General features: G+C 40.5%; 1 protein-coding gene across 5 annotated transcripts in view; it reads left to right on the top strand.

Annotated features, from left to right (window-relative positions):
* UPF3A (UPF3A regulator of nonsense mediated mRNA decay) overlaps nucleotides 1–27,784 on the top strand; it is a 53,874-nt gene that overhangs the window by 12,498 nt on the left and 13,592 nt on the right. For 4 of the 5 annotated variants that reach the window (XR_012654951.1, XR_012654950.1, XM_075061400.1 and 1 more), the window contains exons 3-8: nucleotides 7,447–7,553; nucleotides 11,320–11,418; nucleotides 11,547–11,657; nucleotides 16,675–16,730; nucleotides 16,825–16,983; nucleotides 21,516–21,676. Coding sequence is in view for 3 of the 5 variants with exons in the window: in XM_075061400.1 (XP_074917501.1) it covers nucleotides 7,447–7,553; nucleotides 11,320–11,418; nucleotides 11,547–11,657; nucleotides 16,675–16,730; nucleotides 16,825–16,983; nucleotides 21,516–21,676 (693 nt within the window). In the remaining 2 variants the exon portion in view is untranslated. The remainder of the gene's footprint in view (nucleotides 1–7,446; nucleotides 7,554–11,319; nucleotides 11,419–11,546; nucleotides 11,658–16,674; nucleotides 16,731–16,824; nucleotides 16,984–21,515; nucleotides 21,677–27,784) is intronic. The other variant, XM_075061402.1, reaches the window with a different exon arrangement.

Below are 27,784 nucleotides of genomic sequence, written 5' to 3'. Positions count from 1 at the left end.
GTAATAACTTTTCTATCCACTCTTCAACATGACCATGATTATATACCTCGTGTTAATCCCTCTTGAGGTGCCTCTTTCCAAGCTAAGATCTTAGCCTCTTAATCTTCCTCATTATGCCTCTACCAAACCACCAATCATTTTATCCCTGTTACTAACATTTTCTTAGTCTTAGAAATCTTTTTTTGAGTGATGAGACCACATTTCTCTGTTCCTAGTTATTTCGAGATTTGGCCTACCATGCTTTATTAAGGGCAATAATTATTCTCACTAGTCTCTAGCCCCTGTTTAATATTCCATAACATCTCCTGTTCTATTTCTTTTGACCGACTGCTCTGCACACTCTTGATGTTTTCAGAAATCGATCCAGGATGAGCCAAGATTTTTTCCTGACTCGTTTGCTAAATTAGCCCCATCTATATTGTTTTTATAGTTTGGTGGTTATTTATTTCCAATTTCATGACTTTTCGTTTTCCACATTTAAATTCAATTTGCTTCACTTTTTTACCCAGCACTTTAGTTTTTGTAGATCTTTTTACTTCTTCCAAAATCGCTTTGTTCCAACTATACTTAGTATGTTTAGATTCATCTGCATAAACTTTAGCCATCCTCACTTGTTTTTTTCTCCAGATCATTTATGTATAATGTTATAGATTTTGTCTAGGATCTAGACCCCTGGCGAGAACACCACTATGTTTACCTCTCTCCATTTTCTGAGAATACCATAATTTTCCTACCCTTGGACCCGCTTTAATCATTTTCTCAGTCAATTTGAAATAGGACCTTTCCCATTATTATACATTACAAGCAATTTACATAAGAGTCTTTTGGTAGGACCTTTGTCATAAAGTGTTCTGTCTTGAAATCTATGTATTTTTGCTAGTCCACTGACTCCCTTGTCTAATAGTTTGTGACCCATATTCAAAGAACTCTAAATAATTAGTAGACACTAAATTCACCTTCACAGAAACCATTATTATTAATTTTGCTATTGCTTCTAACTAAATTTTATGTTTTTATGTCTGACATTTATTATCTTTAATCTTATATCTTCGTCGGACTAATTGATTCCCTACGCATATAAATTGTTAAATTAACTAGTCTGTAATGCCTTCCTGGATCTAACCCTTAGTAGCCGTTTTAAATTATTTGATGTTACAATAACTAACTTCCAGTCATTGGGTACCAAGCTGATTTACAAAGACAGTTACAACCTTAGTTAATAGTTCCGACACTTCACATTTGATCTTCAAACTGCTTGGTGCAATGCCGTCGGGTCCAGTGACCTGTTAATGTTGTGTATCAATAATTCCAAAACTCTCTAGTTACAACTTCACTCTATGACATCCTATATGTCACCTATATCAAAAGCTCAGCTCAGTTTGGAATCTCCCTAAATCCTCAGCCTGAAGACTGCAACAAAGAATCCATTTCGTCTCGGAATACTTTATCGCTTTAAGTTGCTCTTTTGGTATTTTGATCGTCAACGGGGCCGCCACGGTTGTTTAGCAGGCTTCCGTCTTCTGAGTTACGTAAAAAACATTTTGTTTTACCTTGATGTTTTTGGACTACGCTTCTTCAAACAATCTCTTATGTCTGTTTCTTATTACACTCTTGCCCACTTATTGCAATGTTTATGCTCTTTCTATTTGCCTCATTACGATTTGACTTCCATTTTTTAAAGGAAGTCTTACTCTCACTGCTTCTTTTACATTGTTGTTAGCCCCAGTGCTCTTTTTGAGTTCTTTTTATGTGTTTCTCAATTTGGATAGATTGAATTGGGCCTTTTATGTGTTCTTTTAAAAACGCCCAGGCTTCAGGGATTCGCCTTTTATCCACTGTACCTTTTAACTTTAGTTAACTAACCCCTCATTTTTAGAGCAGCAAAGAATCCTTGCAAACCTATAGACTACAATGTTTTTGACTTGGATGCTTTTCGCGTGATGCCCACTTCGTTCAGATATTCAGGAATGGCAATATTACAAAACCTGTAATGAGAGGCACTTTCAACCTCCCTGCATCTCTATTGTAGCACCTTAAGTGGCATCTGCTGCTAATAAAACTTCAGGACCATACTCAAAGAGAAACGTAGCTCAGATCAGTGGCAATAATTGACACCAGCAGCTCGGGACTAAAACAAAGACTGGAATGCTGCCTAATTACAGACCAGATGCTCCGCGCTCTGTCACACTCTACTGTCCCTAGACGGGCCCCCAGCCCTCCCTGAGATGAACTAGTTGTGTATCTCTACTGCTCTGCTAGTATATAGATAATCTTTTTTTCTATCTCGTTATAGTTTATTATTATATTCTGTTATACCTACCCCTGAATTTCACTACCTGTTCTGGTACGAAGTGTAATTCACCCACGAAAGCTCACGCTCCAAAACATCTGTTAGTCTATAAGGTGCCACAGGATTCTCTGCTGCTTTTACAGATCCAGACTAACACGGCTACCCCTCTGATCCTTTATCACAAGGCACTCTAGTTCACCCATCTCAACTTAAATGTTCTCTAATGTCAAATCACAAATCTTTTCTACTTATAAAGTAAACAAACCCAAGTTAATTTAACAATATTGTTTCTTACTCTATTCTATATGCATATTGAAATATATCTAAAAAAGCATTGACTGTTTCTCATTGAAATCAATGGGAGAGAAACTTATTCTATCATAGTACTGCCTTTTCACGTGGTCATGGCTACCTCCATATAGTACACTCAGTACTCTCCACTTGCATAGAAATGTTGAATCTTTTATCAATATTATTCAATTCATATTTATTTTTATAGATGAAATACATTTTACAGATATAAATCTAAATGTCATTAACACTGTTTCCTTTAGACTGATGTCTTTCATTGAGTTATAAATATAACATTTTTATTTTTAATTTATATATAAATTGAGAAATTTCTCAGTTTAAGATCCCATTGGAATTAGTGCTCTTTAGAAATGCTAGATAATGAACATTTCATATACAGTAAATGAGTATCTATCCCATTAGCTCTGTCTAATTCAGAAGGATCAGACAAATTCCCCTTCGAGTTTGTGTCCTCATGAATCCCACTCTAGCTGTATGTGTGCCCCACGTACATAAGATTGGAATCTTTGAAAAGCAGTGTCTGTTGGACCACACTGCACTATGCATGCCCTTGTGCCCCTCACCCGAGACATAAAGGGCAGAGCAACTGCACCTGTCCTTCCTTTCCCCCTTACTGTGTGGGGCAGTGAAACAAAACAAGAGGTGTCCCACCACCATTACTGGAATCTGCATCAGTCGTGAATTAGCTGGCTGATTTGGGTTAGCACTCATGTTTAAATTTTGTGCATTATTATTTTAGTTCCATCATAACAACAAAAAATGTAAAAACCCCTGAATATAATTTTTCCCTCTATGCAATACAGAATGGTGGGATCAAAGCGCTCAAACTTCAAACCGTGTCCCTCCTGTGATAGTCTAATTCCACTCACAAATAGCCACTGTCATTCTCTGTTTTGTCTCACCGAGAGCCATATGTCAGACTGGTGCCCAATGTGTTGTTCATTTTCAACAAGAAAAAAGTTGAGGGCCATGGGTCTGAATAATCCATGAGAGGAAATTCGGATCCTGAAGAGCAAGGATCATCTTCCAGGATGAATCCAACCTCTTCTAAGTCTCTGTCAGCCAATATCTCTGCCAGCTGGTGTGCAGCATCTAAGGTTGGAACTGGCATACATGCATGGCACCATCAGGTAAGGAACTGGCATCAAATACTACCTCAGTACTGATTACCAGCTCAGCACCAAAGACTGATACTGCCTCCAACAAGGCAAAAAAGGCCCAAACACCAGGATAAGCACTTATCTCTTTCTTTCCATAAGAAGAGGCACAAACCATTGGAATATCATACGGGAAGATCTGGATGACCTTGAAGCTTGGATACCCACTTCGTCAGATGCATGTGACGAAGTGAGTATTCACCCACGAAAGCTCATGCTCCAAAACGTCTGTTAGTCTATAAGGTGCCACAGGATTCTTTGCTGCTTTTACAGATCCAGACTAACACAGCTACCCCTCTGATACTTGAAGCTTGGAGCAACAGAAAAGGGATGAAATTTAATAGTACAGAGTGCAGAGGTCATGCACTTAGGGTCTATAAGAATTTCTGGTATAAGCTGGGGGCTTATCACTTGGAAGTGACAGAGGAGGAGAAAGACCTGGGTTTGTGGGTCAATTGCAGGTTACCTATGAGCCGCCAATGTGATGCAGCTGTGAAAAAGGCAAATGTGGTCCTAGGACGTATCAGGCAAGGGATTTCCAGTAGAGATAGAGAAGTGTTATCCATTGAACAGGGCACTGTTAAGACCTCCTGTGGAATACTGTTTACAGTTCTGGTCGTCTTTGTTCAAGAAAGATGAATTCAGACTAGAACAGGTGCAGAGAAAAACTACTAGGCTGATCAGAGGAATGGAAGGCCTGTCTTATGTGAGGAGACTGAAAGAGCTTGGATTGTTTAGCCTAGCAAGAAGAAGGCTGAGTGGGGATATGGTTGCTCTATATAAATACATTAGGGAGGAGATAAACAGCAGGGAGGATGAAGAGCTATTTAAGCTAAAGATGTTGGCACAAGAAGATTGAGTATAAACTTCAGAGCTCCAGCTGATTACCGGCAAGGCTCAGAAAAGGATTTTCCCCCAAGTGAATTGTGCCTCATTTATTGATTGATTGTCTCCTTCCTCTGATGCATGCAAGATGGCCACAGCTACCATGGCTGTTCAATCCAATTTCAGTCCTTATCCTCCTTTCCCCATCTCTCTTCAGGGACACTTCTCATAAAAATCAGCTAAAGGAAAGTGACTTCTCTGCTTTTGTAGGACCCCAGAGGAGTTTCTGCTGGAGTGGAGGGGAGAGCCATCTACTCCCAATATATCTTTATCCCCCCTCAAAAAGGGATCCTAACATAGACCTAAAAAGATTGAGCAAATACCTGAACTTTTTCAGATTTAGGATGGTAATGATTGCCTGCATTGTCCCTTCCCTTTAGGTTCAACACTGGTTCCTGGCTTAGCTTACAAGATATATGCTTCAATATTGCCATCCGCCCAGCCCACAGGAAGTATCTGCAATTCACAGTAGGGCTCCATCACTATCAATACGAAGTTCTACCTTAGGTCTCTCCATATTACCAAGAGTCTTCACAAAATGCCTAGCTGCACTGGCAGCATGTCTGAGGAGACAGGGTATTCATATGTACTCATATGTAGATGATTGGCTGATCCAAAGTAGGGCCCAACAGGAAGTTGCCACAGCTCAGTTCTGAATTATGTCCTTCTTTTATTCAGACAGCTGGGCCTTTTGGTCAGTTATGAAAAATCATCTCTCAACCAACCAGAAACAACAAAGTGTATAGAAACCTTAATTGACTCCAAATCAGCTAAAGCATATGTTTCAAAAGACAAATTTATTTATTTTCAGATGATAATTACCAGTATCAAATTGACTCCATCAACTACACTAAGAAACTTCCTCAGACTTTTGGGCCATGTGTCAGCTTGCACAGATGATGATGCTAGCCAGACTTCACCTGCATCTATGACAAGGGTGGTTACTGTTGATGTACCGCCTTGCAAGACATCAAATGAACATGCAGATTGTTATCCCTATACTCATTTGATCAGCTCTGAACTGGTGACCCCAAGAATGTTCAGACCGGGTGCCCTTCTCTGCCCCTCCTACACAGACATTGATCACAGATGCATCAGGTACAGGTTGAGGCACACACCTGGATCACCTCCAGGTACAAGGGACTTGGGTTTAAAAGGACATGACTCTTCACATAAGTGTTCTAAAATTATGAACATTCAGAATAACTTGCATGGCATTCCTGCCTGTTCTACATAATGCCACAGTGTAGTTCCTCGCGGTCAACACAACTGCAGTGCACTATATAAAGAAGCAAGAAGGTGCCTTTTAATCACCTCTATGTCAGGAGGGAATCAAGTTATAGACATGGTACCAACAACGTGCTATTACCCCAGCTGCTTTGTATCTGCCAGGAGACAGTTTATCACTGCCCACAAGTGATGTCTGAAGAGCTCCATCATCAATCCATTATTTCTGTGGTGGGGAAATCTATAGAATTGTTTGGCACCAAAGATAATACAAAATGCCCAGCCTTTTCTTCCGAGGAGGCATGAACCTGGCATCACTACAAAACACCTTCCTCATACCATGGGGTCAAAGACTCATATATGTACACATTTCCACTGATTTGCTTGAGTACAATCAGGCAAGGTGCAGTTGCACTGATCCTGATAGCTCCATACTGGTGAAGACAAGCTCCATACTGGTGAAGACACCCTAATTGTAATGGTCAGGGTGTAGGCTGCTGGGTCAGTAGTGTCCGCTGGGCTGGGGCTGAAGGCAGAAGACAAGACTAGTCACCAAGCCAAGTCAGGAGACGGAATGCCAAGATTAAACTTGGGGCGGTACTTCCTGTGGTTCCTAAGCCTCCGGTAATTGTTAGTTGCTGCTTTACTCTCCAGTGATGCTATGGATATTACAGCCTGCCCTTCATCCCTGCTTTTTCGTAGTCCTCCTTAGTTGGGATTCTGAATTGGTGGCAGAACTGTGACATGGTTGCAGCAGCTCTGCTCATTATGCCCATGGCAGGGGGCTGGGGAGGCATGAGCACATGCAGGGCACAGCCCCAGCCCCAGCCCCAGCACACACTGCTTTTTAAAAGATTCTGCTGTCACATGGATGGGGACCATGTGGGATCCCCAGAGATGACAGTATCTCAAAGAACACAGTTATTATCAGGTCAGTAACCATTCATTCTTCTAGTGGAAATGTTTGGGTATTGGCAATAATGTAAATTACCTGCTGGATTTGTATACAAGTCTGTCAAAAATATATCATTTTGTTTTTATTTTTATATGTCCCAGGATATATTCTTGCTGTTTATCAAAAGGTTTAATCTTTTTTTAAAGATGGATGTCTGTAAAGACTCAAAGTGACAGTTTGGCAGGTGCCAGTCAATCTAATCTCCCCCTCCCCAATATCATCAGCAAAAGACTTCCTGAGCATGCTCAAGAAGTACCCAGTGGCATTGCCAATATCCGTAGCTCTTATGTCACCATCATAGGAAAGTGGGCCTAATGGCTCTAAGGGGCACAGAATGGAAATACACACTCCAAGATTTGAAAAAAGAGACATTTGTCTCCTAATTCAGAATTAAACTCCACAGTTCCCGGATGAGGAATATCCTGGAAATCAATTCCATTTTGCTTGGATCCTGTGATTTTGTAAGTGTATGTGTAAAAGTTGCATTCTGTGATATGCAAGTTTAATGCAATTATTTCACAAGGCAGATGAGACTTATGACAGAAGTTTTCTAATTTTGCTTCTTTCTTCATTTCTGAACATGACAATAAATAACAAAATAAAATTGTTTCTTGTTGCAGTCTTTATCCTCATCTCTACTCAAGAGCATACATTAATTTTAGAAATCCTGATGACATCCTTCTTTTTAGAGATCGTTTTGATGGCTATGTCTTCATTGATAATAAAGGTTGGACAATTTACATTTTTTAAAAATCTCAGTGCAACCTGCTTATTACATATTTGATTTTTTTCTGGAATTAACATATATAAACCGGTAGCCTTTGTAGCACTTCAGGACAGTAAGTATTTTGGAAATCTTTACTCAATATAAGTAGTTAACTACATACTAAAACAAAGAGTTAAAAGAGCATCAAGATTGCAAAGTCAAGCACTCAAAAGTTAAGAAATGCCAGATTTAAATTTGCTTGTCAGTCTTATTTTGGGCCCCTTTGTGCTATGATATTGTCTTTATTTACGGGGTCATATTCTGTTTTTTCCATAGGAATCCTGCCCCATTTGGTGCTTAAGATAGTGGTGCTCTCTGAGTAGGTAGCTACTCAACATATTTTTTTTAATTCTCATCATTCAGCATGTGGTCACACGCCTTATTTGTCACACTGTCCAAACCCTATTAATTCCCTCTTGGGCTTGTCTATGAAGCTCGTCACCGTAGAATCTGAGTGTTTCACAAACATGAATGAATTGATCTTTACGCTATGCCTGGGAGATAAGGTAGTATTATTTATCCCATTTTACGCATGGGGAATGGAGGCCGAGTCTCTACTACTTTTGGATGCCCAATTGGAGATGCCTATGGCCTGATTTTTCAGAGTACTTAGATTTTATTGTACTTTGTATGTTCAGAGCACAGTTTCTATTGGCTTCAGTTGCAGTTGTGGCTGCTCAGCACATTTGCAAATCAGACCTCGGTGTCTGAAGGTGGGTACCAAGAAAATGAAGGGCACGCAATTAGTGGACACCTGTGAAAAGCTTGGTTTAGGTGACTTGCCCAGTATCATGTAGGAACTTTGTGGTAGAGGCAGGGATAAAATTTATTTCTACAACTGCCTTAACTATCAAACCATCCTTTCTCTTCCTGCAGTTCCCTGCCTCTTTCAGTACACTCCTTCCAAATTCGGCAACAAATAAGATGGGTCCTACAGACAACACCTCAGTCACTGCACCGCCCTCATTCATTCATTCATTCCATCCATCCTGCACACTGAATGAGGCTGGGGGTCTGTGTATACAACAGTATGTGATCCTGTAATTGAAGATTGGTTTAAGGGGGTCAGATTAAGGTGGTACAGATAACATTGATTCTGGCATTTTCTAACTTTTGCATGCTTGACTGCAACCTTAATGATCTTGTAATTTAAGGTACATCTACACTGCAGCTGGGAGTGTGCGTCCCAGCTTGAGTAGACAGACGTGCTAGCTGTGCTTGAGCTAGTGCTCTAAAAATAGCAGTGTATCCAGGGGAAGCATGGGTGGCAGTTTGGGAAGCGGTCCGAGTACAGTACTCACAGGGTCCAGGTGGGTTTGTATTCAGGCAGCTAGTCCCAGCTGCCTCCCATGCTACCCCTGGCTACACTACTATTTTTTGTGAACTAGTTCGAGCTGAGCTAGTGCATCTGTCTTCTGGAGCTGGGAAGCACAATCCTAGCTGTAGTGTAGATATACCCTTCATTTTTTAACGTAGTTTTCTAGGTTTTTTAAAAAAACAAACTGAAAAAAACAAATATCCATTATGTGGAAACCATATTGACCTCCACATGGGTCATCAGCAGGAGTGGGACCTTTAGATCCACAGTACAGACCTCTACCACTTGATCTATCTGAGTAACTGTTAGTAACAGTGGGCTGTTATCCTGTGTGTGGATCAGCCAGTAGAGAGGGATGAGACACTTAATTTGCCATTGGTTTTCATGCTATTTGCTGGACAGCAAAGGAGTTTTGAGATACAGAAATCCTGGGTTCAATTCCAGGGTCTGAAGAGGAGTGCCTTCTAGTGGTTAAAGACCCTTCATATACCTTTGCCCTCAGACTGTCCCTGTTTCCTTGTGCTCTGGTCCTACTGCCTCTGTCTGCACTCTCTGCTCTTATTCCCCTCTTGAGTTCCTATCCCTTTTTCCTTGTGCTTCTGTTTACTGTCCTTCCTCTTTCCTATCTGCCCTGCCTCCCCTAGTTCCTTCCCCATCTCTCCCTCTGCTCCTAATCTCCTTCTCTTTTTCCACCTTCTCTATGGCTCTTGTCCCTGTCCTCACCTGTGCTTCTCTCCCCACACAACTGTTACCCCTCCATTCTCCAATTCCTGTCCTTGTCCCACCCCATAGTCCTGTCCCACCTCTCCAGCTATTGCCACTATCTCCCCTGCTCCCATTGTCCCCCATACACCCGCTGTTCCTACCCTTGCCCCATATTGGTTCCTCCTCCCTACCCACCCTGCTGCATTAGAGTGAAATTGTTTCCTCCTCATCCTTGCTGCCTGTATGCCATCAGGTGGAGCAGTGAGAACACTGGAGAGACCATCTCTCTGCTCTCAGTTCTGGTGCTGGGTGACACAGTGGCCCTGGGAGAACAATTGCAGGGAAAGTCCTGCTCAACCTCTGCAGCCTTGGGATAGAGCATGCTCACTTACTTGGTGCAGTGGCACACGTGCAGTCAGGCTGGCACATAGGAACTGTCAGGGATAGAGCATGCTCAGTGGAAACAGAATCTTTGGAGAATTTAGCTGCCAAACTCTGACAACTCTCTGCTGAGCACGTACCAACTGAGATATTTTAGAGACTATTTTGCCAAATTGGGGGGAATTTTCACAAGGAATGCAAAAAGCACATCCCTGGCACAAAGTTAACCCCCTGCCAAATTTCAAGTCCCTTCTCCAAAGTTGGGAGGTGTTAGGGCTTCTCAATAAAACAGTTGTAAAAATATTTTAAACATGGCAAAAATTTTATTTTTCCCTCAAGCCGGGTTTTCTAAAACTTTTTGGCAAGCCTCCATCTAGTTTCCAGTGAAGTTGGGCAACTTTTGAGTGAGCGTGTGCAACTTTTGGATGAACTTGTGCTGATTTCTAGTTTTGAGTGAAAAATAGGCAAAACTCAAAATTTCACATTGTTTTGACTCCAAAGAAATTCCATCTGTTTCATCTCAATTTTTCTTTAAGTTTTTTATTATTCTAACCCCAGAATTAGAGCAGAATTTATGGACTGAGAACCTATACAAGTGAAAACAAGAAGGAGGCTTACACAAACCCATGTAAATTAAAATGACTGAGTTTCACACAGCTTTACATGTTGCTAGATTTAAATGGAGATGTCACTCCCTTTGTCATCTCCTCCTAGCAACAAAACTTTATAAAAATATCTCAGTTGTTTTATACAGTGTTGTAGCCATATTGGTCTCAAGGATACTAAACAGACAAGTGGGGTGAGGTAATATCTTTTATTGGACCAATTTCTGTTACTGAAAGAGATGATCTCTGGAGCTACACGGAACCCTTTTTCAGGTCTGGCCAACTTCTTCACCAACAGAAGTTTGTTAACTCAGTGAAAATCTCTATAGATTTATATTCAATCTATGTATGATCAAAGAATGGGTTGATGGTGCAACTACTGATCTATTTTAATTATGACAGTCCTAGTAGGGATATCAAAATAAATTAAGGGCCAATTTCTGTTCTGATACTTGTGACAACAGTATCTGAAATCAAAGTGTGTAATTCAAATGCATACTTATTTATTTTACTCTATAGATATTCATGGTGCTACATGTTATTCATCTCTTATCACTGGAGTCATTTAATTAGCAATTTAGCATGGGTTTTCAGAAGTGCTTATCCCTGACTTCAATGGAAACAGAGTTAGGCTAGTGCTGTAGGCTGTTGAAAATCTCACTGTTAAATTACAAATATTTCCCTATCTAAAAATTGAGCATTTGGTCTCTCTCTTAAGGTTTGGAATATCCTGCTGTGGTAGAGTTTGCTCCATTCCAAAAGATTTCAAAAAAGAAGCTTAAGAAAAAAGATGCAAAAGCTGGGAGCATTGAGGATGGTAAACACATTTTCTTGATCTCACAGTGGAAAAGCTACTCTGTTTATTGTTAATAAGATACTAATTTATTTCTGGTATTGCAAAGTATAAATAGTTTATTAACGTTTTTTCAAAAAATGTTTTCACAGATCCAGAATATAGAAAATTTTTAGAAAGTTACTGTGCCGATGAAGAGAAAATCTGTGCTAATCCTGAGACTCTGTTGGGAGAGATTGAGGCAAAAACAAGGGAACTTATTGGTCTGTTTTGTTGATTTTTTTCCTCATTATTGATAATTTTAAAAATATGCTTCATATTTTTGGGATACTACCAGCAGGATCTCCCCTATTCAGTCTAGCAGTGATTGAAAGTGTATTTACGTTCTCATTCTCCATTGGAGTAATGCCTACAGCCACTTCATGTGGCATACTTCTGCTGCTTCTTCATGCATGGAACTCACACGTTCTGTATATACAGTGGCTTCAGAAACTGGTCCTTAGTATTTATAAAGGAATAGTCTGTGAACTTGAAAGATGGTAGAAGAGCAAAAAATGATAACCCAAAATGAAATAATGGGTAAGAGCCTCAATACTGCACTCAAACTTGGTCATGATCCAGGGTGCCTGCCTGGTGAAAGATGAAATACCCTGTCAGGATCATCTGGGGGCAGCCTGAAAAAAAAATCATACCTTGAACTAAATCTTGTTTATATAGACTTTCACATTCTACAGCAGGATCTGTACCCATCAGATCAAGTTTGAGCTCTTCAGGATTAAAGTATATTGGGTTTCATTGTTCAGCTTTCAACCATGTGAACGTTATTAATAATATACATATTTATATAGTTCATGGAGTATGGCAAAGCAATAAAACAAATTGTATTTATGCCCTTTTCTGCTCTATTTTACTGTATAAAAACAGTCTAATTTTTTCCCATTGGCAAGTCAGCTTTTAAAAAAAAACACAAAAAACCAGCTGTTGGACTGACCCTAGAGATAAGCCTTTTGATTAGTACTTTTCACTGCGACGCTGAAAACCTAGATTTAATTCTCACCCTTAGTTTCTGGTCCTAGGAAGGGGTAGTTAAGTAATGTGAGGTATTCATAATCCTTAGCACAGGGGCAGGCAAACTTTTTGGCCCAAGGGCCACATCTGGCTATGGAAATTGTTTGGCAGGCCATGAATGCTCACGAAATTGGGGGTTGGGGTGCGGGAGGGGGTGAGGGGTCCTGCTGGGGGGCAGGCTGTGAGTGGGGCTGGGGATGAGGGGTTGGGGGTACAGGAGGGTATTCCAGGCTGGGACTAAGGGGGATTAGGGCTGGGTCAGGGAGTTGGGGCACGAGAGAGGGTCAGGGGTGCAGGCTCCTGGCGGAGCGTACCTCAAGCAGCTCCTGCAAGCAGTGGCATGTCACCTCTCCGGCTCCTACACGGCGGTACAGTCAGGCGGCTTTGCACGGTGCCCTGTCCACAGGCTTTGCCACGGTTCCTGGCTGATAGGAGCTTCTGGGGCAGTGCTTGGGGCGGGGGCAGCGTGTGGAGCTGGAGTGGGGACATGCCACTGCTTCCAGAAGCCATGTGGAGCCATGGCACGCAGGGCTGCCGGGGTGGGGGCAAGTGTGGCAATTTGCCCCAGACCCCGGGCCCCACAGGGGCCTCCACAAGAATATAGTATTCTATAGTATTGCAACTTTTTTTTATGGAAGGGGCCCCCAAAATTGCTTTGCCCCAGGCCCCCTGAATCCTCTGGGCATCCCTGACGGCATGCCCGGAGCAGGGTAAGCCCCCCACCCTGCTCCCCGGCTAGAGGGGGACAAGCCCCAGACTCCACTCCCTGGTGGGAGCTCAGGGGCTGGATTAAAATGTCTGAAGGGCTGGATGTGACCTCCGGGCCATAGTTTTCCCACCTCTGCCTTAGCACTACAGGACATGAAAAACCAAGAGTGGGGATCAAATCTGGATCGCTTACATGGCACTAACCATTTAGCTAGTTGCTAGAGTCAGGCTAACTGTTTTTTTGTTTTTTTGGAGGGGGTCTGGGAGGGGGGTGTTGGTTTTTTGATAGGTGAACTGCCAAAGGAAAAATGAAGTGGTTTTTACAGAGTATAGAGGAGCAGTAAAGGGCATAAGCACAAATTTTAAGTTAAAATGTTGCAGGCTTTGGCCTCTAGTGATTAAGAAGTATTGTTGGCAGACTCAAAGAGAGCCAATCCTGTTTAGTCCTTAGCTGAAAGGAGAGTGACTGATGACAACCCTTGCCTTGACTGAGGCTCAATAAAAATGGGAAGCTACACCCCCAGGATACTGAGACAGATAGAGAGAGGACCTGGGGCAGGAAAAGGCCATTTTTATTTAAAACTTTCAGTTCTGATTAAAAATGTTTTATTTTTTTTCACAAACCCTCTAGTAATATTGTTATTTTATGCTGCATACTAGAGCTATTTCAAAATATATTTTAAACTTGACAATACTAGCATTTTTCAGATGGCCAGCCAAATAAAGGCTTTGCAGGATGACATGATATATGTGTCAACATCTCCAAGGGACTGCATACAGAACATATACTTGTCCACTAGCTGTTATGATTGATTAGGAGAAATTTAGTGGTACACCGTTCCCCTATTTGGATATATAAAACTAACCAATATATTTTGATCACTACTGTTTCTTAAATTGCCCATACTTCCCCCTCCACCCCATGTATCCCCCCTGGCACTCTCACACTGCAGCATTGGCACTGATACTTGCTTGTGTAGTAGTTAACAGTTGGCAAAGGGATATTTGGAGCTCAGCAAAGGGTAAGGGTAAATTAGAGGAAAAGTGGGAAGAATATTACTAAGGACACTAAATAAATCTGTCATCAACAAAGCTTGAAAGCGTGTGACTGTTATAGATGTGGAAGCTCCTCAAGAATATGTATCCTTACTTGGCCAGAAGCTTTCCCTGGATATTTCACAGCCATGTGAAAATGAGCTTCCGAGTATCTTAATAAAGACTTTCTAACTTCAAATTATTCCAGCTATTAATGAAAAAGGGATAGCCTTAGAGTTGCAAGTGTAGTGTTGACAGTATCTCAGCTGAGGGAAGTTCTACAGAATGGCTTTTTAATGTTTTGTTTCCATGAAATCAATTCACAGTAGATCAAATTAAATTGTCCTATGTTTATTTTGCTCTACTTTTTTCAAATACTGTATTATTGTTTGAAATTGCAACCATGTTTTATTAATGTCAAAACCAAGAAAAAACTTATTCAGTGAGTACCATAGGTCTAGTTGAATTGTACAAGGGCCCAGCTATGCCTTCAGAAACAAGGGTGTAACTTTCATTGAAGTCAATGAAAGATATGCCCATGTATCAGAGAGCAGAACTGGGCCTCAAGTTCTCAAAAGGGTCTTGTGTGCCTCCAGGTCATGTTAGATCAAATGAGCATGTTTGATGTTTCAGCTCAGATGCTGTAGCTCATCAGTTTCAGTGTGACAGAGTAATGTAATACAGAATTCAAAAGCAGAATTTCTTTAACAAAATTAAGGTAGGTTCATCCTTCTGTTCATGTTTTTAGGGAAGAAAGAAAAAATTAAAAGCTGTTGCTTGCATAGTGATCCCTTTTTTCTCTTAATTTTTCAGCTGATTTCTTTTTAAGGCAGGGGTGGCCAATCCGTGACTCCGGAGCCACATGCAGCGCTTTAGAAGCTAATATGCAACTCCTTGCATAGGCACCGACTCTGGGGCTGGAGCTGCAAGCGCCAACTTTCCAATGTGTCAAGGGGTGCGCACTGATCAACCCCTGGCTGTGCCACAGGCCCTGCCCCCATTCCACCTCTTCCCGCCCCCTTCCCTGAGCCTGCCATGCCTTCACTCCTCCCCCCACCCCCACAAGAACCTCCTGCATGCCACAAAACAGCTGATCAGGAGGTGCGGGTAGGGAGGGGAGGTGTTAGTCGGCAGGGCTGCCGGTGAGTGGGAGGCGCTGGGAGCTGGTGTGGGGCTACTGACATTACTGTGGCTCTTTGGCAATATACATTGGTAAATTCTGGCTCCTTCTCAGGCTCAAGTTGGCCACCCCCTTTTAAGGGTTCATTCATGTTTTTAAAAAGCCTCTAAATTGCACTCACAATTTTGTAAATAAATAATTTCATAACAGTTACACCATAATAATTTAGTAATGTCTACATTCAGATATTTTCAGGATATAAATTTAGCTCAGGTTTAGGCCATATTGTTTTAAATTTTAAAGGTGAGATAAATGAAATCACAGCTTCAAGGAAATGTCCTTTTCCAACATTGTTATATTGTGGCTTCAAAATTATACCATGCACACTAATGGCCATTCCATCCCTCCCTCCTTTCCCTTTTGTGTTTGCTTGTCTTCCTTTGGATTTAGTGAGAGTCCCGTACATGCATCCAAGAGCAGTCCTTAGCCCTAAATATTGTCCAGCATTATAATTCTGTTCCTGCACATCTAAAACTGACAGAGGAGCTTGAACATTTTTATAGCTACTTACACCTATAAGTTTCAAGTTTCAACCTACAATTAATTTTATGACTGTGTGAAAATTGGAGATGGCAAGCAAGCTGCAAAGTTTGGATCTGGCTCCAAATTTTTGTAAAGTTTGGGAATGTTTCAATGTGGGGTTTTAATTTGTGTCAGATCCGTATAATAAGAAAGACAGTTTGATGTAGTACTTACTGGGGCTCAGGAGAGCTGCGTTCTTTTCCTGGTTCTGCTACTGCCTGCGGTGTTCCCTTAGACTAGTCGTTTCACCTCTATGTGATTCATTTTCCTCTCGGGAAAATGAGGGTGGTGATACTACCTTTGTAAATACTTTGAGATCTGTGGATGAAAAGTGGTATATATGACCATGGTGATCGTAGTATAAGAATAGCCGGACAGCCAGGTGCTGGTGTACCAGTGTTAAAATTTACGAATAATTTTTTAACATATTGATTTCCTTTTTGTAAATAATATTTTGGTGAATAGCAGTAAAAATGTCTTTCCTGAAAATTAAAGTATATGATTATAATTCAAACATTAAATAATCACAGAAATTATCTCTGGCTCTCTTACTTCTAGGATCCTTGATGATGAAGAGCCAGGGATCCTTTCTGAATGGAAAGATAGGGGCACTTTCCAACATATATACACCGCTTGAAATAAAATGTTATGTATCATCTAGCTCCCTTACAAGTTAAAGCTTAAAGTAAAGGGCAAGTACTTACAGTAAAGAAACACATTCATATTTTAGGAGTTGAACACTACATCACAAATTTTTTGTATTTTAGCTAGAAGAACAACACCTCTTTTGGAATATATTAAAAATAGAAAATTAGAAAAGCAGGTAGGTCCAGACTTTTGACTGAAGCTCAACTTCTGTGTTTCAAGTATGTTTTGCATTTGAAAAATTTTATATAACATTTTTTGCAATTCTTCAGAGGATACGAGAAGAAAAAAGGGAAGAACGAAGGAGGAGAGAATTAGAAAAGAAACGTCTGCGAGAGGAAGAGAAAAGAAAGCGCAGAGAAGAAGAAAGACGTAAAAGAAAAGAAGCAGAGAAGCAAAAGAAAATTGCTGAAAAAGAAATAAGGATCAAGGTACTTCTAAGGAAAAAATAAAATTATTCTTCATTTGAAACAATACAGGATTTATTTTTCTGTCTCCCCCTAACTTCCGAAGTATAGAATCATCGAATATCAGGTTTGGAAAGGACCTCAGGAGATCATCTAGTCCAACCCCCTCCTCAAAGCAGGACCAATTCCCAACTAAATCGTCCCAGCCAGGGCTTCATCAAGCCTGACCTTAAAAACCTCTAAGGAAGGATATTCCACCACTCCCCAAGGTAACCCATTCCAGTGCTTCACCACCCTCCTAGTGAAAAAGTTTTTCCTAGTATCCAACCTAAATCACTGAGAACAGTCTAGATCCATCTTCTTTGGAACCCCCTTTCAGGTAGTTCAAAGCACCTATCAAATCCCCCCTCATTCTTCTCTTCTGCAGACTAAGTACTCGTATCAGTTGGGCAGAATAAAGGAAGATCTAACTCAGGTCCCATGATTAGAAGTTTGTCAAGGCAGGGACTATTGGGATTGTAGGATTTTTTAATATCCCTTTTTTTGAACTGCTGTTTTTCTGATGAAGTTCCTCTGACTTTTCTTTTTGCTCATATTGTAGCCATGTTGTGGAACCCCAGCATAAAGGTTGAAAGACTTCTGGATTACTGTGGGACTCCTACATTTTTTCGTTATCCATGAGCTCAGAGTTTTTTACCACCTGTTGTTGACCAGGGGCCAGATTAATCTGTGATGTAACCCCATTGGCCTCAGTGGAGTTACACCTTGGATGAGTTTGGCCAGAACCCCCACTAATCTAAAATCTGAGTCTCCCCCTTGACAGCAGAATGATATGTTTGTGGATCCACTAGCTTTGCCCTATGAACCACTCTTTAGACTCATGGAAAAGTACGTTATTTCTAGGACTGTCAAGCGATTAAAAAAATTAACCACGATTAATCTCACTGTTAAACAATGGAATCCCATTTATTTAAATAGTTTTGAATGTTTTCTACATAATTCAAATATATTGATTTGAATTATAACACAGAATACAAAATGTAGAGTGCTCACTTTATTTTTATATTATATATATTTATATATATTTATATATGGAATATATATTTTTATATATAATATAAATATTTTATATTTATTTAATTACAAGTATTTGCACTGTAAAGAAACAAAATAGTATATTTCAGTTCATCTTACACAAGTACTGTAGTACAATCTCTCATGAAAATTGATCTTACAAATGTAGAATTATGTACAAAAAAACCTGCATTCAAAAATAAAACGATGTAAAATTTTAGGGGCCTGCAAGTCCATTCAGTCCTACTTCTTGTTCAGCCAATCGCTCACACAAACAAGTTTGGTTACAATTTGCAGGAGATAATGCTTCCCGCTTCTTGTTTATAACGTCATCTGAAAGTGAGAACAGGCGCTTGCATAACACTGTTGTAGCCGGCGTTGCAAGATATTTAAGTGCCAGATGTGCTAGAGATGATGGGTTCTGCTTGATAACAATCCAAAGCAGTGCGGACCAACACGTTCATTTTCATTATCTCAGTCAAATGCCACCAGCATTTTCTTTTATGGTGGTTCGGGTTCTGTAGTTTCCACATCAGAGTGTTGCTCTTTAAGATTTCTAAAAGGATGCTTCACACCTCATCCCTCTCAGATTTTGGAAGTCACTTAAGATTCTTAAACCTTGGGTTGGGTGCTGTAGCTGTCTTTAGAAATATCACATTGATACCCTCTTTGGTTTTGTGAAATCTGCTGTGAAAGTGTTCTTAAAATAAACAACATGTGCTGGGTCATCATCTGAGATGCTATAACATGAAATATATGGCAGAATGCGGGTAAAACAGAGCAGGGGACATACAGTTATCCCCCAAGGAGTTCAGTCACAAATTTAATTAACGCATTATTTTTTTAACAAGCGTCATCAGTCATCAGCATGGAAACGTGTTGTCTGGAATGGTGGCCACAGCATGAAGGGGCATATGAATGTTTAGTGTATCTAGCACGTAAATACCTTGCAATGCCGGGTACAAAAGTGTAATTCAAATGCCTGTTCTCACTTTCTGGTGACATTGTAAATAAAAAGAGGGCAGTATTATCACCTGTAAATGTAAACAAACTTGTTTGTCTTAGCAGTTGGCTGAACCAGAAGTAGGACTGAGTGGACTCTAAAGTTTTACATTGTTTTGTTTTTGAGTGCAGTTATGTAACAAACAAAAAAACTAGATTTGTAAGTTGCACTTTCACAGCAAAGAGATTGCACTACAGTACTTGAATGAGGTGAATTGAAAAATACTATTTCTTTTGTCATTTTTACAGTGCAAATATTTGTAATAAAAAATAATATAGACTTTGATTTCAGTTACAACACAGAATACAATATATATGAAAATGTAGTAAAACATCCAAAATATTTAATAAATTGATTGGTATTCTATTGTTTAACAGTGTGATTAAAACTGTGATTAATCGTAATTAATTTTTTTAATCGTGATTAATTTTTTTGAGTTCATCTCATGATTTAACTGTGATTAGTCGACAGCCCTACCTATTTCCTATATAAAATCAATATTGTTATATTTTATTATATTGGGTCTCTTTCTAAAAAATATATTTTAATCTGAGTTTATTTTCACATAACTCTCAACATCACACTATGGTCTCATTAACTGCATGGTATTCAGCAAAAAGAATGAATGAAATACTGCATCCAATATGACTAACGCCATTGAGATTAGATTCCAATTGTAAGCAGAATAATTAGGGACATACAGTAGACTTTACATGTACCGAAAAGATATATTTAAATTGAATTGTATGAATTTACATATGCTGACTTACAGCTCTCCAAAGCAGTACAATATTCTGATGTAACATAAGTATAAAAGTAACTTATTAAGATTATACCAGTATTTTTTATTTTTCTTTAAGATAAAAATAAAAAAAGAGTGTTAAGAAACATACATTACAACAAGTAGGACCTAAAACTGTAACACCAAAGGTGTGGTTATCAAATTGCACTGTTCATTCTAATATATGTCTAAGATTAATAGATAGTGGCTACATTCATATTTTATGCTATTAATCAGTCCAGTCATGCAAAGCCTTATTTCTAAGAATTAAAGGTAATAGAAAGAATGATTCATATGACTAAGGTTTGCAGGATTGGCCCCAAAATTTATAGGGTGCTTTGAAGGCATAACTTCGTATATAATTAATAATATGCAGTGTACCAGTATTGTAATTATGCATGTTTGTGCAACAAGACAAGAAACACGTTCTGCATTGTCACATGCCAAGAAAAGGAACATCATTATCCACTCCAAAATGTGTTGTGCAAAAATCATTAAATATTGCTCATATATCTATGACAATAAGAGTTTTGAAAGGTAATTTCACCATCAAAAGGCCAGGAAAATATTCTCTATTTTACAAGTAACTTGGAATGTCATAAGAGGAATGTTGCTCTGTTGGATATTAGAGAGACAAGGTAGGTGGGTGAGGTAATATCTTTTATTGGACCAACTTCTCTAGGTGAAAGAGACACGCTTTTGAGTTTACACACAGCTCTTCTTCATGTCTGGGAAACATGCTCAGAGTGTTACAGTTAAATATAAGGTGGAACAGATTGTATAGCATAAGTAATTAACATGTATTTCAAGGGACCATTCAAGGTGAAGTGTCCCGTTAACTCCTCCGAGTCATATGAGGGAAAGGAAGGGATGGAGAGGGAGGTTGTTAGTGAGTTATAGATGGTTGTAATAAGCCATAAATCCAATGTCTTTATTCCAGCAATGATTTTTAGTGTCTAGCAAAGTTATGAATTTAAGCTCCAAGGCTCGTCTTCTGAAAGTGTTGTGCAGGTTTCCTTTGAGGATGACAGCTGGTAGGCCAAATATAGCGTGATTGCTTTGTGAAAAGTGTTCACTCACAGATGATACGGTGTTTTCATCTTTTATCATTTTCATGTGTGAGTTCATTTGCGAGCATAGTGTTTTCTGGTTTCACCCACATAGTTGTTATTGGAGGCAATATATACTAACTAGTATGTCTCAAGCTGCTCTTTTGTTGCCAGATTTTGTAAATTACCTAGAGAAGTGAAGGGTGATCCTGTTTTCTTTGAAGTATTATGGCAGTTTTGCCATTGATTTCAATGGTAGTAAGATTGGGCCATCTTATGGTATGATTTCAACACATACAGTCTTTTGCTTGTCTCTGAGCTATGCTGTAATTATTTATAGCTAATACCTAGGAGAAGAAAGTAGGTAAGCATGCATTTTCCAGAGTTTTTTTATGAAGTCATATTTTAAAGGTTGCAGCTGCATGATTTGTATTGTACTCTAGTTAGCCATTAATATAAGTAAACTGCCTTTTAAATGTCTATTTTAATGTTGTGCTTTGCAAAAAAATTAAATCACTAAAATAAAATCTGAATGAAATAGGTTTTACAAATTAGCATCACCTGGCTACATTGGTATATTACAATAAGAAGTTGTTGAAATGTCTGAAATGCATAAAACGTTTACCTTAATAGAAACATTATTTCATAGCTTCTTAAAAAGCCTGAAAAAGGAGATGACCTGGCCAGTGAAACGAATAAGGAAAAAGGAGAAGAAGCTGATATTGAAGAAAGCAAATGGGAAAAATCACCTGGATCTGGGAGTATAAAATCCAAGCCATTGGAAGGCTCACCAAAGGAACTTAAGGAAAAGTAAGTAATGTTTATCTTATAAGGTTGCAACTTGGATCCTTGGATTTTGAGATCCTAAGTGGTACTTAAGTGGTGAAGTGTCCTTGTGCCAGTTCTCAGCACAGAGACGGATTTTGCTCTGTGAATGTGGCCATCTACATCTTTTTCTCTCAGTTTTCCTATATGTAAAATGGATGTAGTAACAACTTACCTCCCTAAAAGGGATATTGCAAGGCATAAGTAATAAATGCCTGTGCTGTGCTTTTGAGATCCCTTGTTGAAAGATGCTATGTAAGTGTGAAACATCATTGATAGTCCATTTCTAAAGTGTTCAAGTGCTTGTCAGTATTGCTGGAAAGTTCCATCTTCACACAGCAGAATATTTTTAATTCCACTGAAATGGATAGACAGGATGGTTTGCTTGTTATATAATAGCAATAATATTAATGACACAATAATATTCTCCACTTCATTTTGTTGCATAATCATCTACAACTTAATTTCTTCCTATCATTTTAGTGCTATGCAACAATCACATATTCAACCTTAATAAGAGTTGTGTGCATTCATTCAAAGGAGAATGTACTTCAAAACATCTTAGCAATTTACTGACAAATTTGCAATTTTGACTTCTTCATAGTTCTGAAATGAATGAGGGCATTCTACAGGGTAAACTGCAAATAATCTTTCATACCAGCTGTTAGGTTTTTTACTATTATAGAGATCTGCTTTTAAGCCTTCTGAAATATTTACACAGAAACTTAAGCTGAAATTAATAATAGAGTGCAAATTCCTCTGATTCAATTTGAATCAAGGAAAATGTAAAGTTTGGCAGGACAAGCTAACCTCATGTCATTGTAGCAATTTGACAGATATATTTATTATTTTTTTATCTGACAATGGGCATTTTTGTATTTATTTAATAGCTTTAGAAATATTTTTCTTCATGCACCATTCAACAGAAAGAATTAATATTTTGTGATTCCTCTTTAATGATGATTAACTTTCAGCTTCTGCAAAAACCACAAAGGTCCTCCATGGCTAGTTCTGCAAATTCAGTGCTGCAGGTGCTTGAACTCCAGCTACAGCCCCTCTTGAGAATGGTCAGTGGATCTGTGATATTTCATTGACCTCTCTCACCCCAATCTCTGCAGCAGCCCACAAGGAGCAGCTGTGGAGATGGGCTTCACAGCATGTCGTGGGATGAGCACCTTCCAGTGTTGTCAACTCTTGGGTTTTTTTTCATGAATGATGGGATTTCAGATGGGGATGGAGCTTGTCTTATTGTTGGTGTCACTAAGGATAATCCTAAGTAACTTAAAAGGTAAAAGGCAATAAGAATATACAGTCTCCCTGTTTAGGCCTCAGATAAGCAAAAGTTCTTCCATGTTTAAATTCTAATTGACCTAACACGCCAATAAATAGAAAAGGCCAGGTGCAATGTCCTTTATCAGTTGCCATACAGTTCTAACTGGTCTGAAGCAGAAATAATGAGGCCTGTGCACCTTTAGCAGAAGGACAAAATAACTTGCAAAAGGAAAACTTACTAATGAGCTGCCGCGGCCAAGATTACTTAATGCACCTGCGCTTACATAACTGCTACAGGGGGAGGAAGAAGAAAAGGGAGGGGGAAGACAAAAAAGTGTGTAAGAAAAGAATGCTGCAGCCGAACAGTAGAGGGAGGGGAAACGGGGGGCTTGCTAGTCAGCAAGAAAAGTTCTCATGGATATAAAGAAACAAACTGCTTGTTTTAGCTGTGCTGGATTTGAGGCATACTAGTCTCCCAGCATCACTTTGAGATCTCAAATAAACTCTGCTTGCTTCTCCCCCTGGTGTGTTCATTGGCGCTGAAGCACTCCAGGCACGAATCACTGTTGTTTACCTTGGGCACCCCTGGTGTCAGCAACATTATGATGATGCAAAAAGCTCCAGTCCCCTCACAAAACGCAGCTCTGCAGAAGCTCCCCTCTCTGCTTGCTGTTTTTGCAGGCGTGGAGAGGAGAGAGCAAAAAGCTCAGCAGCCCACTGCAGTTCCACCACCTCCTCTCCCTTCCCCTACTGTAAGCAATGGGGATCTCATACATACTCCCCCTGCAACACCTAGCCTGGGAAGGGGCAGAGAAGGGTGAGGAGCTCCTGGAGCTGCTTCTCCAGCCTGGAAGGGGGAGAGGGGACCTGTGTCAGCCCCCACCCCAGGCCTGAAAGAAGGGGTGAAGAACTTAAGAGGAGCAGAGGTGAGGGTGGTGGTGGGAGGGAAGTGAACTGGGAGAGGCTGAACTGATGGTGGAGGCTGGGGAGGTGTGATCTGGGGCTAAGTTCTGAACTGATTGTGGAGGCTAGGGGACTGAACTGAGAGGGTGAGAACTGATGAGGGCTGACCTCATGGGGGAGGGGCTGAGGCAGGAACTGAACTATTGGGGGTTAGGGCTGGGTGAGGACAGAACTAATGGAAAGATTGGGGGACAGGATTAATTTCTGGTCAGGGGACTGCAAGGCGTAGGGGCCAAAATCACCTTACTGAAAAATTTGGGAGAGTGAGCAGCACTGAGTGTCACATACACATACCAGGAATGGGTAGGGAGAGTTCAACCATCAAAAGACAGACCAAAAAACCACAATATAATCTTTTTTTTAAAAAATCCAGGATTTTTTGCGGGGTCTGACTCATGATATTTTATTCTTTTGAGGTTGGCAATGCTGCATCTTTTACAAATATTTCCAGCATTTTGTGTTTTATTGCAAGCAGGTTACAGGGCAGGATTGACCCCCTAAAACAGACATATCGTTAAAGTTTATGTGCTAGGAGAGATCATTAAAATTTTACACTTCTGCAGTGCTTGTCAATGAAGGATTTCAGAGTGTTTTGCAAGCATGAAAAAATGAGTCCCAGAACATTCCTATGTAGGTAAGCTACTATTACATCTGTTTTACAGATGGACAAACTGGAGCACAGAGTACTTAAGGTGGTGAATCAGAAGAGTGAGAATTAAATTCTAGAAGTCTTGACTCCCACTTCCTTGCTGTAGACTAATAACATATATATTACTCTGTCCCACATGGGGGTCTTCTAAAGTTTTCTATCGAATAGTATGCAGGGAAGTGCAAATGTAACGTTACCACTTGTATTTTTAGGGAGATAGAGATGCCGAGCAAGAAATGTTCTCGTAACGGCAAATAGAAAAGTAAAGAGAATTTGTTCAATGACTATAAAATACAAATGTTGAACTAACTAGCCTAAGAAATGCTACATTTAACATCTACATGTATTAATAATACCTAGCTCTTATGTAGCGCTTTTCATCCATTAATCTCAAAGCTTTTACAAAGTAGGTAAATATCATTATCCTTGTTTTATAGATGGGGAAACAGAGGCTCAGAGAGATGAAAGTTATTTGGCTTAGGCGACTCAGCAGAAATAGAACTCCCAGTCTAGTGCTCTATCAACAAGACCCTTCATTTTTGGTTTTTACCAATTTTTACTGAAAATTTCCCAGATTTTCCAAAAACTATTTTTTTTACCAATTTTCACCTGAATTTTGGACCACTCAAGTACATTAAAATACTGACTGTTAAGAAAATCCAATACTTTACATTAGGTGGATGTGTTTATGTTAATAATGCTCTCAGTGCGAGGGTGTCTATTAAAGTAAGGCAGTGTGGTGAACGATACACACACTCATGTATGTGCAGGCATCTGTCCATACTCTAGTCCTAAAAAAAGAAGTGCTGGAACTCCCTACATCTGGCTCCCTGCTTTGGAAGAAGAGCTGGTGGCTCAGTAACCTAGGAAGCCATCTCTGTTTCTGAAGTAGGAGCCAGATCAGAAGTACACTTATTTTTCTCTCTTTTTTTTTCGGTCTTCCCATCCCTGAATATTAACCCTGATATTTACCCAGTAAACTGTGCTCATATATTTTGCACCAATTTTCACCTGTTTTGTAATTTTTTGCAATAAACACTGATAAATTCCTGGGAAATTTTAAAATAAAAACCAAAAGTGAAGGGCCTTGTCTATCAAGTAGGCCACACTGCCTCCTTATCATTATCTTTGGCTAAAGGTTTCAGATACTTGGTGCAATCCTCTAATAGCTCAGTGGTTTGAGCACTGTCCTGCTAAATCCAGGGTTGTGAGTTCAATCCTTGAGAGGATCATTTAGGGCAAAAATCTGTCTGGGGATTGGTCCTACATTGAGCAGGGGGTTGGACTAGATGATCTCCTGAGGTTCCTTCCAACCCTGTTATTCTATGACTCTAAGGTGCTGAGCATCTCTTGAGAGATAAGAACCTTCCCTTCAGGCTGCTTAGTGGGAACTGAGGGCACTCAGCACCTTTCAGGACTAAATCTCTTATTTGAGAATAAAGCTTTTATGTGTTAATCCTTTGGCAGAGCAACATAACATTTACAACAGACCCTTTATGTGTGCCAGGGGATTGATTTAGTGTTTCAGGTATAACACAGCATTCTTAAGACAGTACCTTTTTCTTTCTGAGTGCTTTTTAAATTGTTATGAATGGTGCTGTTTACCAAGTAATTGTTTATGATCTACTTCAATTGGATTGAGGATCGCAGTTGAACTGTTATTTGTAGACTGAAAAAGCAGTAATGCGTTATGACCAATGATGGATCTGAAAGTTTGATTGCCTATTACAGATCACTTTTTAAACTACGGGAAAAATAGCTTCTTGTTTCAGTGCTTGCTCTTGTCTATTCCATACTAGGCGTGTGTGCTCATCACATGGACTGATGCCAGAAGTTTTTCTCTCAGCAGTATCTGTAGGGGACTGGCTCTGGTGCCCTCTGGAATGGCGCCTGCATGGTGTGGTAGAAGGGGCGCTGCCGGCTCCCCCCACCCTCAGTTCCTTCTTGCCACCAGTGATGGTGCTGGAGTATCTGCTGTTTTGTTCTCTGTTCTTGTGAACTTAGAAAATCTGTAATATAGTTGTATATAGTTAGCAGTTTATCAGTTACCCTTAGTAGTAGTTCTTAGTTCTGAACAGGACTCAGCCAGGGGACAGGGCATGTCCTGGTCCCCAGACTTTAAGCCCTGTGATCACTGCAAATGGCCTATGCTCATCAGCAGTCCACATACCAGCTGCCTAAGGTGCATAGATGAAGAGCACATAAGTGACAAGTGCCATATCTGCAAGTCCTTTAAACCTAGGACGAAGAATGAGCGTGATATCCATCTAAGAGCATTCCTAATGGCATCGGCACTCACTCCAGCACCAGAGCAGCAGTCCAACTCCACACCATGCACCACGGCCTCCATGTGCAGTGCTCTGCTGGCGCTATCCACAAGTCAGCACTGGTCCTCCTCCATGACTCCAGTCAAGAAGCCAAAAAAGACAGTGAGAGGAAGATCTCCTACCTCCCGTAAGGAAAAGGAGAGGGTTGGGGACGAGCCACAACCCATGCCAGGCAGCTCAACGCTCCCTTCAGGAAGTCAGGCTCTAGCTCAAGTCGAGCGGTGCAGCCCATTTGATACTTTGCCTGCAGCTCTGGATAGCGGTGCAAACCCAGATAGCTTCAGGTGCCTGAAGCCCTTCATGCAGCGCAGGAGATCCTGACTCTCCCGGTACCACCCACACTGGCTCCAGTGGTACCCTGGTCTCGGGGAAAACCTGCATTGGGACCTCTGCATGTGTCCCCACCTCAGCGGTACCATTCCCCATCTAGAGGGACGTCCCACCATCACTCGCCTGCCTGAAGCCGTCACACCTCAGGACTGGAGAGACAGGCTCAGCGGAGCCCTCTTTGGACTCTTCACAGGGGGCACCGATCGAGGGACTTAATGCATACCTCGCTGGCAGATTGACACAGACCCTCTGAGGCCTGTGCCACCCGACAAGAACTCCCAGGCACAGAGGCTGGCACCATGGTACCTGTGGAACCTTTGGGGGTTCACCCAACCTTCCCGATCAGCGTTGTGAGCCTCAGAAAGGCCAGTGGCCTGGATTTCCCATCCCCCTCTGGTGCTCGAGGCTTCGGGGGGTAAGACCCCACAGGTCCAGGAGGACCCAGGGGAGCAAGCTGTTGGACAACCAAGGGACATAGCAGTTCCTGTGGCACTGGCATCGTCCTTGTCGTCATTAGTTCTGCATGGTTTCCGTGGCCTCCATTATCCCCTC

The sequence above is a fragment of the Chelonoidis abingdonii genome, chromosome 1 (assembly GCF_003597395.2).
Source record: "Chelonoidis abingdonii isolate Lonesome George chromosome 1, CheloAbing_2.0, whole genome shotgun sequence".
Taxonomy (NCBI): Eukaryota; Metazoa; Chordata; order Testudines; family Testudinidae; genus Chelonoidis; species Chelonoidis abingdonii.
This window is presented reverse-complemented; position numbering and strand designations above follow the sequence as displayed.